Consider the following 16,317-nt stretch of genomic DNA (forward strand, 5'->3'; position numbering starts at 1 on the left):
GTGTAGCAATGAGAGTGACAACAATGAAGAACAGTTTAGAAAACTATAGAAAGTATTGATAAAATATTATATTGTTTAAATAAGTCAAGTAAACTTGTGACAATGCGGCTCTGCAATTTTATGTCCCCACCAATGTCAGAACCAAACTTACACCCTTGTCCCTCAGACAGAACTGTACATGCAGTGAGGAATCGCGGTGATGATTTTCTACGCCTCATGATGTCCTGGGCTGTCAGCATATCTTACCATTGCAATGCAGCAATAAAGAGTCACAATACCTCAAATTCCTGCATGCTTTGGTTCAGGAAATCATTTTGAAATGGACCCCTCTCATTATCACAGATGAATAAATGAATGAATGAGGCATTTATATAGCGCGTTATTGTGTATTGCTGTACACCCAAAGTGCTTTACAATCATATGAGGGGGGTCTCTCCTCACCCACCACCAGTGTGCAGCATTCACTTCGATGATGCGACGGCAGCCACAGTACAACGGCGCCAGTGCGCTCACCACACACCGGCTATAGGTGGAGAGGAGAGATAGAGCCAATTCAGAGGGTGGGGATTATTAGGAGGCCATGATTGACAAGGGACAGTGGATGGTATCTGGCCAGGACACCGGGGTTACACCCCTATTCTTTACAAGAAGTGCCATGGGATCTTTAATGACCACAGGGAGTTGGGACCTCGGTTTAACGTCTTATCTGAAGGACGGTGCTTTTTACAGTGTAGTGTCCAAAACACTACACTGGGGCGTTAGGACCCCCCTGCTGGTCTCACTAACACCTCTTCCAGTAGCAACCTAGTTTTCCCAGGAGGTCTCCCATCCATGTTCTGACCAGGCTCAGCCCTGCTTAGTTGCAGTGGGCAACCAGTCTTGGGCTACAGGGTGATATGGCTGCTGCTGATACCGATGAGATCTATTCTGGCAAAGTCCGAAATGGCATACTCAATGAGTAGGTACTCAATTTCAGTAGGTACGTACTCAACGGGGCTAAATGGGTACGTACTGTTTTCCCTGAATGGGTGTAGTATGAATGCGATCGGCCGTTGTCCGCCATGTTGATGATCTTCTTTTCCTTTTTAACGGCGGGGAGCAAATTGCGTTTGTGGTGCATATCCGCCACCTACTGTACTGGAGTGTACATGGGCCAGAGATTAGCATGCGATGTAATAACAAGCGCAACAATTAAAGTTATGAGAGACAGGTGCATTAATTTCAGTAATGCTACAGCTTTACCTTCCACGAGTTTTCCCAGCATTTGCAACATGTTTGTAATGCCTTCACAAAGGAGACGTCGCCTTAGGAGAGCACTGCTGATTTTATTGTGAAGGAATGTAAGTATTATTGCTTATAAATTAAATATACCCTAGAAATGCATTGCTAGCCCACACATACACTTGTGCACAATATTATTGATAAGTGCTGACCAAATGATATATTGTATTAAAATAGGCTACTAAATGTAATTGTATTGCCATATGCCATCTATGCATTAATACAGACTACAAAAATGTGAATGCATACGTTTTCAGTGAAGCAATGACATAATGCATGAAGTAATTTTGGATTTTGGATTTTTGGTTGGATTTTGGATTCAATTTATTGTCATTGCACATGTACAAGTACAAGGCAACGAAATGTGACCTCTGCATTTAACCCATCCAGAGAGTAGTGAACACACGTACCCCCGGAGCAGTGGGCAGCTATCACTACAGCGCCCGGGGAGCAAGTAGGGGTAAGGTGCCTTGCTCAAGGGCACCTCAGTTGTTACCCGCCGGCCCTGGGAATCGAACCGGCAACCTTCTGGTCATGAGTCCGACTCTCTAACCATTAGGCCACAACTGCCCTAATGTAATATGTTTTATTTACAGAAAACTATAGAATAAACATGAATAAAAAATACGTAAATTTGATGTAAGAAAATAAATGAATTTAATAATTATAAATACATATACAAGTAAACATCACATAAATCAAAGCTTTATTTCAATTTATTGTTGTAACAAATGATCCTGTAGGTGTTGAACCCCACATCCTACTGCCATCTCGCAGCTGACCACCGTCGCCACCTTCATTATGTTACGAGCGTGCTCATCTGTTCCTGTAACAGTCAAACAAGATTCAAGTGACCTCTATGATTTGTGCTCAATACTGCATTTAAATGATGAGGTAGTACTAATGGACAAATAAAATATATAGATTATGTTTAGTTACTTAAGTGTTTATTTACATGACTTATATGTATCTATGCAAGCAGTGAACAATGCTTTGTACCACATGTTAACAGACGTAAGCTACATTACTGTGATGTGTATTTCATGTTGTGATGTGCTCATTTGCAATATTTTATGGAGAAAATGACAGGTCACATGTTACACAGACATTAAAAAGCGTCTTTAACATGCATATGGTTTTATGTAACGTTAAGTCTACTTCAAAGACGCATGTGTGCGTGGAACGGCCCTTTAAGATAGCATATTAAAACACTGCATTTTCACAGCAAAATCACAAATATACTTTACTATGTAGCATCTTACAGGTTAACTTTACGCTACAGCACTTTAACAAATGTGACTGAAACGCGTTGTTGGCTAGTAATAGTCACTTTTGAAAACACCTGCCTCGCAGCTCTCCGCCATGCTCCTGTATGAACTGATCCTGCCCCGTGGGCTCATGGGATAGAGAAGTATCCCAAGTATCTGTCGCTGGGTGCTTCAGAATGTGGGCGTAACCAGTAAGCCAGCCGGGAATTCTCACCTACTCTTTTATGAATACTGAGGATTCGGACATACTACTGTGTTTTCTCATACTATATAGTAGGTAAGTAGGCGTATTCGGACGCAACAGTAGTATACGCACATCCAAATCTCATGAGAAATAGTGCACCAGCCGGGAAATTCTCGCCTACTGTTTTATGAAGACCGAGGTTTCGGACATACTATTCATTCACCTACTGCTCTTCGTCTACTATATAGTATGGCAGTATGTGATTTTGAATTCAGCCAGAGTGTCTAAACAGGTATGTAAATGGCTGAAGGATCGGAGTTTCTTACAGTAAAAGCAACCTGTTAGCTAATTAAATCTAGTCATAGTTGGTTCTAACAATGACTCTATAAAAGTCCAATAGAAATGTACAGAAAATATGCTTGACACATGATGACAATTGTTTTAACCATTTTTCATGTAATGACTTATGCAATGAACTAATGCCTGATGTTGTGAGGGGTAAGACAACAGGGAACCATATGAGGATGATATGAGAAATTGCTTTTATGATGTGTACAAGTGACCAGATTAACAAGTCGTACAAGAATTTCAATTGTGATCTGAGAAATCCATGAAATCAACTGAGAAAAACTCCAGTAACACAGAACTTTAAGACAAGTCATTGTTGTCGTATGATTATCATATTTAAATGTTATAATGGTACCGTGAGCGTGCATGAAATCTGATTGTGGAAGCACAAATATTGGACTAGACTGAAAATGATCGAGTCTATTGTGAAGTTTATCTTCTGCTGAACAGTGGCATATCACAGTGGCATACACCATTATAAAGCTTGCCATTAAAGTCGAAAATAAAGCGACGGGACTTGTTTAGTGTGTTTCAGACCCACATTCTTCCTCATCAATATTTTACATTCACAAAAGTTGTGTGATGTTTCATTCGTCTGTGCAGAAAAGTGCGTTTCATCATGTGTGAACACATTCTACAGATCAGTGGTGTGCTATATTGTGTGTTATCACCACGAATTCACATCTGTGGGGATATTTCAGATGCTTGACTTCAGTGTTCGAATCTTCTGCTCGCACACATGTTCAGATAGTGAGTGTTGAGTAATATCTGGTGGCACACACACACACACACACACACACGCACGCACACACGCACACACACACACACGCACGCACGCACACACACACACGTGTTCAGATAGTGAGTGTTGAGTAATATCTGGTGCAGTGCACACACACACACACACACACACACACACTTTACCTGTGTTATACAGCACAGACACACACGTCTCTCTCTCAGATGGAGCTGACTCAGAATCCTCTGGAGAAGATCTGGGTGCCATGGATGAACAGCAGATTGACATGCAGGAGAGGCTGTAAGAGCTCACATCTCTCTCTCTCTCTTTCTGTTCATAAGCAAATATCTCTTGTAAACCTTTCATTGCTCAAAATCCTTTCCTAAATTCTGTATGAATCATTTTTATTAAGTACGTAAAAGGGCTTAATCACATTCTGGGATGTAAGATTGGGTTAAAATCATTTGTGCGTTTTACTGTTTGACGTGTGTGTGTGAGGTGGTTTTGTCCTCTGGGCTGTTCACCTCAATAGAGTCCAGTGTACTGTCCTTCACACACACACGCACGCACGCACACACACACACACACACACACACACGCACACACACGCACACGCACACACACGCACACAGGCTTTGGTTGACTATCCCCGTGGGGACAGTCCATAGGCGTAATGTTTTTTATACTGTACAAACTGTATATTCTATCCCCTAACCCTATCCCTAAACCTAAAGATCATAGAACACTTTTTGCATTTTTAGATTTGTAAAAAATATTGTTCTGTACAATTTATTAGCTTTTTTGCCCATGAGGACCTCAATTTTGGTCCCCACGGTGACACGAGTCCCCATGTGTTGGTGTGTATTCAGGTTTAGGTCCCCACCGCGATATACAAACATGAACGCACACACACGCCACGCACACACACGCCACGCACACACACGCCACGCACACACACACACACACACACACACGCACACACGCACGGCTTTGGTTGACTATCCCCGTGGGGACAGTCCATAGGCGTAATGTTTTTATACTGTACAAACTGTATATTCTATCCCCTATCCCTAAACCTAAAGATCATAGAACACTTTTTGCATTTTTAGATTTTCCAAAAATATTGTTCTGTACAATTTATTAGCTGTTTTGCCCATGAGGACCTCAATTTTGGTCCCCACAGTGACACGAGTCCCCATGTGTTGGTGTGTGTTCAGGTTTAGGTCCCCACCGGGATATACAAACATGAACGCGCACACACACACACACACACACACACACACACACACACACACACACACACACACACACACAAACAGTGTGTCTTTCAACAAACTCACCTTAACCATTTCTATACAGCACTATCCTAAAAATCCTTCAACACTGCAAATGACATTCAAAGTAAAAATGAATTGATCTATATATACAGCAGCAGAGAAATGAAGAGACCATTACAAATTTTCAAATCAGTATTTCGAGATGTATTGTGTCCCTTCTGGTCCAGTGTTTTGTTTAATTGAAACAAAATTAAAACTCAGGAGGGACAAAAAGTCATCCAACAGTAATGTGAAAGGCTGACAGCATGACAAAAAAATCCAGGTTATTACATAAAAATAACTTTGACGCTTTAGACGCGGAGAAACTTATTCATGCATTTATGTGGATCTGCGACGCTTTTGAATAAACTCTAACTGGTTCAAAATACAGCAGCCGGAGTGCTCACTAGATCAAAGAAATTTGACCATATAAGCCTAATTCTGTTAAGTATTATTATTAAGCCTATTAAGTTCCAAATAGACTTCAAGATCCTGCTAATAACTTATAAAGCATTGAATGGTCTAGCGCCTCAGTATCTCTGTGAACTATTGTTAGATTTACAATCCATCGCGCACACTGCGGTCGCAAAACTCTGATCTGTTAATAGTTCCCAGAATATCAAAATCTTCTAAAGGTGGCCGATCACACATCACTCCTCTCTTCATTAAGTTACATTGGCTCCCTATAGTCGCTGGCATCAAATTCAAGACTCTGCTCCTGGCCTACAAGACCACCACTGGTTCAGCACGCCCTTATCTTCACTCGCTAATGCAGACTTATGTACATGCCAGATCCCTGCGCTCTGCAAACCAACAACATCTTGTAGTGCCATCCCAAGAAGGGAAAAATTGATTGAGGTGAAATGAAAATTGAGATGAGTGGCTTGTAAGATAAGCAGGTAGCAGAAAAAAAAGTATGGCGTTTGCGTCCAAATACCCCCACTTGCACCCTTAGCCACTTGAGAGTGCGTGCACGCAACAGGAAGTAAGAGTGCAAGTCTGTCCCATGTCTTAAAAACACCAAAGTGCCCAATACTGATCCCAATTTGACTGTTTTTTTCCTGATCAATGTAGAATTACATATCTTTTATTGCCAGAGGTGGATAGTACCTAAGTATTTTTACTTTCAGGTACATTTTCAAATATCTGCACTTTATTAGAGTTTTTACTTTAGAACATTTTTACTTCACTTCATTATAAAGCATACAGTATATCATACTTATTAATCCACTACATTTCATAAATTAATGTTGTTTTTGTCTTTACTTTTAAAAGTAGAAAGGTACTAGATTTTTAATGTACTTAAGTACTGAATGAAAGGTAAAAAATGTGTTTATGAAACGTACTGGAGTAGAAGTAGATCTATATGTGCTCTATAAGTACAGATACTTGAAAAATGTACTTTAGTAAAGGTAAATCTACTACTATCCATCTCTGTTTAATTTTACAAAACTATCACAGTATAAAAAGTCTCAAGTGCAGCGAGGCACAAAGTGCTCCTGCGCATCCCGGTCACAGAATGATGCGCTTAATGAATGCGCTTCTATGTTTATTACAGTTATGCGCATCGCGGATGCCCTTTTTATAAAAAACATGGAGTGACCCCTAGTGCTAAGGATGAATATAGCACCAAGAATTGAAGGTCTTGTGGCAGGCATTGACTCTTATGTCAATTATTACTAGCTTTCCTGTAGCTCAGTGGTTAGAGCATGGCACTAACAACGCCTAGGTCATTTGTTCGATCCCAGGGATTTCACATAATTAGAAACAAAAGTATAGTATAATGCAATGTAAGTCGCTTTGGATAAAAGCGTCTGCCAAATGCATAAATGTAAAATAAATGTACATAGGTTGTAGCAGCTGTGTTGCGGAAGTGTAATCAGAGGCCATCAGTCCTGCTGCTGAAGATCTAAGCTGTGTCCGAAGTACCCCCTATACCCTAATATAGTGCACACATTTGAGGGGACATCCATTTTTAGTGGTGTCCGAATTCATGGTGGAGATCGAGTGCACTTATTCAATCCCATGATGCATGGCAATAACGGACGTACGTATAACTGATGTATACTTACAACTAGCTGCTGGCCATCAATCGTTAGATTCAGGCTGAATGATTTTCCTCAACTCGGCAGAAGATGGTGCCCCCAGTGCTGTCCGAATTCACTCACTCATTTTCACTCGCTGATTCATCTTAGTGAACTAATCTAGGAAATAGTAAATAAGGGTATAGGTGCCAATTTCGGACACAGTCCCACTGTCCTGCACAGTTCAGCTCACCTGAACAATCTAATCAGGGTCTTCAGGATCCATTGAAAATGACAGACAGGCGTACTGGAGTAGGTTGGATCTTAGCTTTGCAGGACAGATGACCTCCAGGAGAAGGGCTGAAGACCTAGATGTACTGTAATATGTTTGTTGCAGCGTCAGTGCCACAGTTCACCAACTCTCCTACTATGATTGTGATGGTTGGTCTGCCTGCTCGTGGAAAGACCTACATCTCCAAGAAACTCACACGCTACCTCAACTGGATTGGAGTTCCCACTAAGGGTGAGAGCCGCTTACTATGAGCCAATGAGATTTGATGTTATTATTGACAGCTTTAATAATGGCTGATATAGGGCCTGTATATCATTCCACTTAGCAATGAGTTGTTTTGTCAGGGTTCAGAATTACCACTGAATCAGTTAATGGACTCTAATGACAGATGTGCAATTCATTCAACAGTGTTTAATGTGGGACAGTACCGTCGAGACGCTGTCCGCACCAATATGAGTTATGAATTCTTCCGGCCAGACAATGAAGAGGCCATGAGGATTCGCAAGTAAGAAACAAACTCTCTTTTGACCTGTTCTTGTGACTATGCTCTTTTATGTAATTCATGTGTATGTTTAGAGCATGTGCTCTGGCAGCGTTAAAGGATGTCTGTTCTTACTTCACCCAAGATCACGGACAGGTGGCGGTAAGTGTGCATACACAAGCACACACACACACACTTTTTTGTGTGCTGTTGTGACAAGTGGTGCGTAGCTGGATTCTCTCCTGTGTTTTCAGTTCAGTTTTGGTGTTTCAAATGCAGTCAGTATGTAACAACTTTTAATATTCACATGATATAAGAAATGTTGCCCGCAGGTCTTTGATGCCACAAACACGACGTTAGAACGCAGAGAGGTCATTTTGAGCTTTGCCAAAGAGAACGGCTATAAAGTAAGTTTTACTTCTCTTACAAGTAGAGGTGGGTAGAGTAGCCAAAATCTTTACTCAAGTAAAAGTACAAGTAACTAGAGAAATTGTTACTCAAGTAAAAGTAAAAGTCACTATTTTAAAAATTACTTGAGTAAAAGTAAAAAGTATGCAATGAAAAAAACTCCTCAAGTAGCTAGTTTCTAGTTCCTCTGGATCTGATTATATACTATCAATAATATTAATAATAATGACAATATTTTTAGATTTCTATTATATTTTAGTCATTATTTTTATCATCATCAGCAGATATCTTTGCAATATACACAAAGAGACTAACATTTCTGTAAATTTTATCTAGTCCCAATGTCATGATCCTGTTCTTCTCGTCAGGAGTTTTCTAGTTCTGTGGACAGGGTCATGACCGTATCACGTCTTTTGTGCTTGTTGTGTTCTGTGTGGAAGCACGTTACCTTTGTTGTGACTTTGCGCCACGTGCTCTCCTGTCGCATGCCTTGGCCCCGACCCCTTGTTTCCCGTAATCTCGCCCTTACTAATTCATTCCCCTCACCTGCCCAGTGTCATTATCCCTAGTTAATTTTCCCGTTTAAGGCCCTCGTGCCATCTGTCCCTTGCTGGTTCGTTAATGTTCGTTGTCGAAGTCCCAGTGGAGTATTCCAGTCATGCCTCTCGTGTTTTGTTGACTTGTTATCCTTGTCATTTGGACTTTATTCGTTTTGCCCCCTCGTGGGAGGTTTTGTTTTGAGTACTTATTATTTGCTGTTTGCCCCCATCGTGGATTCCTGTCAGAATCATGACCCAATGTCAATGTAGCCTACACAACCTATTTAGAATAGACCATGTCAAACTAAAGTGAACATGCAGAGCTTTGCATTTGGCGGGCATTTATCATTGCTGGCAAACAATACGACGCATTTGCAGTTTTGGTTTGACGGCAACCTTGAAATAAACGACGCATTTCATAATGCCTGAGAATGAAGGAATAAAGGAACGTTCTGCAGTGTAAGGAAGTAAAGGTGCAGATTTTCCATTAGAAATATACTCAAGTGAGATTAGGGGAGAGCGGGGTACAACATAACGCTTTTTGGTTGTAGCTCAATCACTTAATCAGATTTTTTACAAAAGCAACATACACGTCTCTGCTACAAATGAACATTTAAAGTTTGTTTCTAGAACATACAGTTCTTGTACAATTTCAGCAAAAGTAACAGAAGTTCAAACGTTACAATTTACCCCGTGAGTGACAGAGGGTTAGTTGGAACACTTGCTAGAAAATTCTGTTCATACACAAATAACTCAATATTAATCTGTCTATATATTAAAGGTGGATATTGTTTGTACATCTGTCTATAACAGACACATATATCAGAAATCTACACATATGTCATGCAGCCACTCCTTATCTAACCATACTTCTATTACACATCAATACATTTTAGAATAGAATAAAATAGAAAGCCTTTATTGTCATTGTATATTTTGCATACCACGAAATTGGAGCACTGCACCTGGCTGGTGTTAGAAAGACAAACATGTAATCACAGACAATAAATAGACTATAGACTATGCAGTGCAAAAATATAATATGTACTCAAGGTTTCATTTGAAATGTGATAAGTAACAGTAGTGATTAAGTGATATATTAAGTATATATTATTGTACATATGTACTGCACATTTACTGCAGGTATAGTGTACCATTTTAAGTAAATATTAAGTGAATCCGTATTGCACATTGATATGCTATTTGTGCATTTTGAATCCTGATACTAAATGTTTAAATAGTTTTGAAGGTGATGTTGCACATAAAAGGTGATATTGCATATTGAATTCTGTCACTAAATGTATAAAAGGTGATATTGCACATCGACAGAAAATGTATTGGAATTAAGTAAAGTAGCTGTAGTTGAATGACATAGCTGAAATAATATACACTGACCAAAATTATAAACGCAATACTTTTGTTTTTGCCCCCATATTTCATGAGCTGAACTCAAAGATCTAAGACTTTTTCTATGTAGACAAAAGGCCTATTTCTCTGAAATATTGTTCACAAATCTGTCTAAATCTGTGTTAGTGAGCACTTCTCTGCCGAGATAATCCATCCACCTCACAGGTGTGGCATATCAAGATGCTGATTAGACAGCATGATTATTGCACAGGTGTGCCTTAGGCTGGCCACAATAAAAGGCCACTCTAAAATGTGCAGTTTTATCACACAGCACAATGCCACAGATGTCGCAAGTTTTGAGGGAGCGTGCAATTGGCATGCTGACTGCAGGAATGTCCACCAGAGCTGTTGAATGTTCATTTCTTCACCATAAGCCGTCTCCAAAGGCGTTTCTGAGAATTTGGCAGTACATCCAACCGGCCTCACAACCGCAGACCACGTGTAACCACACCAGCCCAGGACCTCCACATCCAGTATCTTCACCTCCAAGATCGTCTGAGACCAGCCACCCGGACAGCTGCTGCAACAATCAGTTTGCATAACCAAAGAATTTCTGCACAAATGTCAGAAACCGTCTCAGGGAAGCTCATCTGCATGCTCGTCGTCCTCATCGGGGTCTCGACCTGACTGCAGTATATCGGCTGTGATATTATTAATGCCCTGCCACATGCTTCTTGCATTGTTGGTGTTAAACTGTCCTTCTATTTTATTTTTGTATTGTCGTTTGGCGGCTTTAATGGTTTTCCGGAGGTCGTAGTTGGCTTGTTTTTGTTCTTCCATGCTTCTGGATTTAAAAGCAGAGGTTCGCGCTGATAAGGCTGCTCGAACATCGCTGTTAATCCACGGTTTTTGGTTGGTGAAGATGCGAACTGTGTTTGTCGGCTCCACGTCTTCAACACACTTCCTGATCAAACATGTGACGGTGTCCGAGTAAACCTCAATGTCGTCATCAGAAGCAGCCCTGAACATCTCCCAGTCAACGTGTTCAAAACAGTCTTGCAGTGTAGAATCCGATTGGTCCGACCAGCTTTGAAACGTCCTGAGGGTGGGTGCTTCCCGTTTAAGTTTCTGCCTGTAAGCAGACAGGAGCAGAACGGATGAGTGGTCTGATTTGCCAAACGCTGTGCGGGGGTAGGGATTTGTAGGCACCCCGGAAGGGTGAATATCAGTGATCCAAAACACGATCGCCACGAGTGTTTATGTTGATGTGTTGAAAGAATTTTGGGACTATTTTTCTGAAGTTGGCATTGTTAAAGTCCGCTGTTAACCGCCTCTGGGTGTGCGGTTTCCTTCTCGCATATACTCCCGTACAGTTCCTTGAGTGCTTGTTCTGTGTTGGCTTGAGGGGGGATGTAAACAGCTGTGATTATGACCGCTGTAAATTCCCTCGGTAGCCAGTATGGTTGACACAGAAGAGTGAGGTATTCCAGATCAGGGGAGCAGAAGTATATGTTCCTCTCACCATGCACCATGAGTTGTTAATAAAGAAACAAACACCCCATCCTCTGCTTTTCCCTGTGAGCTCTTTCATTCTGTCCGCACGGTGCATGGAGAATCTCAAGAGTTCGATGGCTGAATCTGGAATCTCCACAGATAGCCAGGTTTCTGTGAGGCAATAGGAGTGTAGACATCCAGTATGAAAAACAGCAAAGTTTTGTAGGAGCTAGCAACACAGCGGCCATACTCGGCGCCATCTTGGATTTAGCGTTAGCGTCTGGAGGAATGTACACAGCAGTTACTATTACGGCTCTCCTGACTTTGCCAAGGGGTTGATGTCCTTAGGGCAACAGCATGTTGACCCTGGGACAACATTTAAATCAACCAATCAGAAACAAGTTTAGAGTTTATTTTAAGTTTAATTCACTTATCATTTCCCTCTGATTTTAGGGGTAAGTAATGGTTAGGGTTGGGGTTTGGTGTGGGTTTAGGTTTTATTTATAAAAATGTTGTCCTTAGGTCAACAAAATATGTTGCCCTGAGGACATCAACCACTTGGCTAAATCAGGCCAAGCTACTATTACTGCTGTTAACTCTCTTTGTAAATAGAATGGCCTGCATATAACCGACATTGTTTCCAAATCAGGCGAGCAGTACGTATTTATGATATTGCTGTTGTCACACCAATCATTGTGCACATAGATGCAAAGATCCCCTCCTCTGCTCTTACCAGAGTCTTTGTTTCTGTCCTTCTGGTAGATTGTGCGTTCTGCTAGTTGAATCGCAGCATCGGGGATGTGCGTGTGTAGCCAGGATTCAGTTACTATCATCACACAGCACTCACGAACGAGATGATTTGTTGCGATTTGCCAACTCATCCATAATCCATGTAGTTATTGATCTGGCGTTGATGAGAAATATGCTCAGAAGCGGTGGTTTAAACAGTTGTTTACGTAGCCGAATAAGTAGGCCTGCCCAGCATCCTCGCTTTTGTTTCCTTTACCTCCTCCGCCTGCGTCGGCTGCTGGGTCCGACAACAATCCACGGAGATCCTGGTGCTCTTGCTATGTTGTCTGGTATGTTGTGTATCCCCTGAAAATCACTTCAAGGTCATCTTGTACCGGAATCCGTACTCGACTAAGTCCTGACGATTGTATGCAATAATTGCATTGCATCTCAACAAACAGATACGAAAACAAATATAAAATTAGACATCAAACAGGAGAGCTAAGAGCCGCTGCGTCTGTGCATGCCGCCATCTTGTTGAGATGTGGTGATATTTATATATTTATGAGCTGCACAATTATAACCAAAAAAATCATAATTGTCAATTACTCTGACTAATATTGTCATTTCAGTTATGATTTTGATTAATGAAATTAACATTGTTTTAATCGCATTGTCTTGTATACATTTTCACACACTGGGATTTGTTACTGTAATGAGGCACCAGCTGAATGGGGATCTATTTGCAGTTTTATTCAATGGCGTACAGGCAAGGTCAATCACAAACAAACTCAATATCAAAGGCAGTACAGTTCGTAATCCACAAACAGGCGAATGTCGAGGCAGGTGGCAAACAATCATAAATCCAGAAACAGGCGAGTGTCGAGGCAGGCAGCAACCGATCGTAAGTTCCAGTAAACAGGGCAAACAGTCCAGGCAGGCAGCTAAGAATCTCCAGGGGAATCAACAATCCTAGGTAATACACAGGTAATCAGGAAAAATGCTCAGAATTGCTAAATGGGGCCGAACAAGACTTCGTAACGAGTGCATGGATGAGGGTGACTGATATACCTCTCCTAATGCAGTTTAGGTGCGAGCGTATTTAACAGGCATGTGGGAAATGAAGTCCGAAAAGGGATCAACATTCTGGAGAGGGTTTCCTCTGGTGGCGAGCGGAGGGGTCTGCAGGAGCCTCGTTCGTGACTGTTACAACTAACTCCGCTGTGTAAACATTTTTTCGAAGCCAAGTTAACAGTTACAAGGAGTGGCTGACATGTTTCAATATGGTGCTATGTGGTAGGCAACAAGACCGTGATTAAGATAATATAAGGTTGGATTTGGTGACTTACACAATCAAGTGAGAAATTGAAAAGCACATAGGATGAAGACATTTACTTTCATGCTGCCGAAACACACTTTGTCCAATATCTCCATGAACACACATGAAATTTTTTCAAAAACTCACAGATGATCATCATCTTGCAATGAGAGAAAAAGGCCAAAAGCACAACTTGGTCGACCCTGTGTAACTATGAAACACATCCGTTACTTTGTGCCCCGCTCTCCACTAAATGTCCCCACTTTTATATTTACTTTTAAAGTACATATTTTCCTAAATGTTTCTAAAGTAAATGTAACGAAACAAATGCAGCTATACATTACTACCCACCTCTGCTTACAAGTGTTCACCAGTGAATTCTACAGTACAGAACTTAAAAATGAACCTCTTCTTTCTTGTAGGTCTTTTTTGTTGAGTCTCTTTGTGATGACCCAGAAATCATTGCAGAAAACATTAAGGTACATTTCCATCTTCTTGAAGATTGTTTGTTTATTACAGGGCTAGTCAACTGGCGGCCCGCGGGCCAAATGCGGCCTGCCAATCATCTTTACCTGGCCCACCTTTCAAATAAGTGGAGAGACTTTAAGAATGGTGTGCTTTAAGAAATGCACGTCCATCTTTGAAAGTCCAAAAAGCTACTACATTCAAAACGGAAGTACGTCTTATAAAGCGATTTGATCGGTCTGTCCATGAAATGTTATTTACAACGTAATCGACAATCCACAGGCAGTTGGTTTGCGTACGCGATAGGTTGCGTTCCAAAACACGTCTTCTGCCCTTGAAAGTAACTGCAGGAAGGGTACTACACCACGTGAACTGTTGTCTCAGATAAGGGAAAACTGTGTTGTTTTTATTACTGCGTAAATTACGTATGATTTAAACAGCTATATTTACGAAAACAGCTGTTCATCTCCCTCCAGAACTTGCACATCAAAGGATCTGCCCTTCTAAGTGTGTGGGGCACATGAATGCGATTGGATTTTCAAGATGCGATAATATCCATATCTATGATAATAGCGTTCAGTTTCTTGCACAGACCAATTGATTCACTTTTATAAGACGCCAGTTTAACGTCAAGGGTCAGGGATTACTTTTGTGCTGAATTTTTTGCGTTTTTGACTTTTATTAATTAAACCAAATATCTTCATAAATATCTTCTTGAAAAAACAATGTCACCCACATCTTGGATGTACTGAGGGTGAGTAAATTAACCGCAATTTCATTTTTGGGTAAACTAACGCATTAAGGAATATAAAAAACAATATCCCTTTTAATTAAATATAATGAAAAGGCAGAAATACTGGATGCAATATTTGTGTGCATGTTTTAATGACCTATAAGTAACAGTAATAAAAAAACAGTATAAAAGGAACAAAAAGCAATATATAACAGAAATTCAAAATAACAGAAGAAATAATGATATGGTAAAAAAACCGGCCCGCATCCTATTTATACTTTTGGAATCTGGCCCTCAAAGAAAAGTAGTTGAAGACCCTGGTTTATTAAATCAATGTTTCTGTATGTGTGTGTTGCATTCGCATGGTCTGTGGGTGATCTTAAAAGCTGTTGGGTGAATCTCAAAACATAATGTATACTCTGCATACATGCCACGGAGAGAAAGAGAAGGAGAAGAAAAGAGAAGACAAGTGTTTTTGCTCATTGAAGACAGTCTGACAGCTCTTTATTTTGAAACACATTTTAAGCACAAGCCTGCTGTAGAATAACCTAATGAAATCTGTCAACAATATCAATCCCAACAATAACAACATCCTTTAGATTAGATTCAACTTTATTGTCATTGCACATGTACAAGTACAAGGCAACGAAATGTGACCTCTGCATTTAACCCATCCAGAGAGTAGTGAACACACGTACCCCCGGAGCAGTGGGCAGCTATCACTGCAGCGCCCAGGGAGCAAGTAGGGGTAAGGTGCCTTGCTCAAAGTTAACCTTGTTACCCGCTGGCCCTGGGAATCGAACCAGCAACCTTCTTGTCACGAGTCCGACTCACTAACCATTAGGCCACAACTGCCCTGTATTACAACCACAACTGCCCTGCCCTAATTGCCTTTACAATTAGAAATAAAGCCTATAGCACATGTGTGTGCACCGTACTGAAATACAATAAAATGATGTGTGCGTTTGTGTAGCAAGTGAAGCTGAGCAGTCCAGATTACATGAGCTGTGATAAAGAGGAGGCCGTCGCTGACTTTCTGAAGAGGATCGACTGCTACAAACTCACATACGTTCCTCTGGATGATGACAGAGACAGGTGACTTAATCCATCTGCACTGTAAAAAAACGTAATTTTACAGAATTTTTCTGTTATTTTTACATATTTTCCATATAAATTGCAGACTTTTTTGTGTTTTTGAAATACGATAAAAAAAGCATAAAATTACAGAAAAAGACTGCTCAGTTACAAGAAAAACGGGTTAAAAAAATTTACAGGATTTTTTTTTTTTACAGTTTATTTCTGCCGCCCCAGCTACGCCCAGCTCCCAGAAAATACCAGTTTTTTAACAAGA

General features: G+C 40.7%; 1 protein-coding gene across 1 annotated transcript in view; it reads left to right on the plus strand.

Moving 5' to 3' along the window:
* Positions 1-4,044: 4,044 nt before the first annotated feature.
* Positions 4,045-16,317, plus strand: part of LOC130545565 (6-phosphofructo-2-kinase/fructose-2,6-bisphosphatase-like) — a 48,067-nt gene continuing 35,794 nt past the window's right edge. The window contains exons 1-7 of the mRNA XM_057320154.1: positions 4,045-4,120; positions 7,558-7,683; positions 7,861-7,957; positions 8,029-8,095; positions 8,266-8,340; positions 14,191-14,247; positions 15,940-16,061. Of these exons, the coding sequence (XP_057176137.1) occupies positions 4,045-4,120; positions 7,558-7,683; positions 7,861-7,957; positions 8,029-8,095; positions 8,266-8,340; positions 14,191-14,247; positions 15,940-16,061 (620 nt within the window). The remainder of the gene's footprint in view (positions 4,121-7,557; positions 7,684-7,860; positions 7,958-8,028; positions 8,096-8,265; positions 8,341-14,190; positions 14,248-15,939; positions 16,062-16,317) is intronic.

The sequence above is a fragment of the Triplophysa rosa genome, linkage group LG21, assembly GCF_024868665.1.
Source record: "Triplophysa rosa linkage group LG21, Trosa_1v2, whole genome shotgun sequence".
In the NCBI taxonomy this organism is placed as follows: domain Eukaryota; kingdom Metazoa; phylum Chordata; class Actinopteri; order Cypriniformes; family Nemacheilidae; genus Triplophysa; species Triplophysa rosa.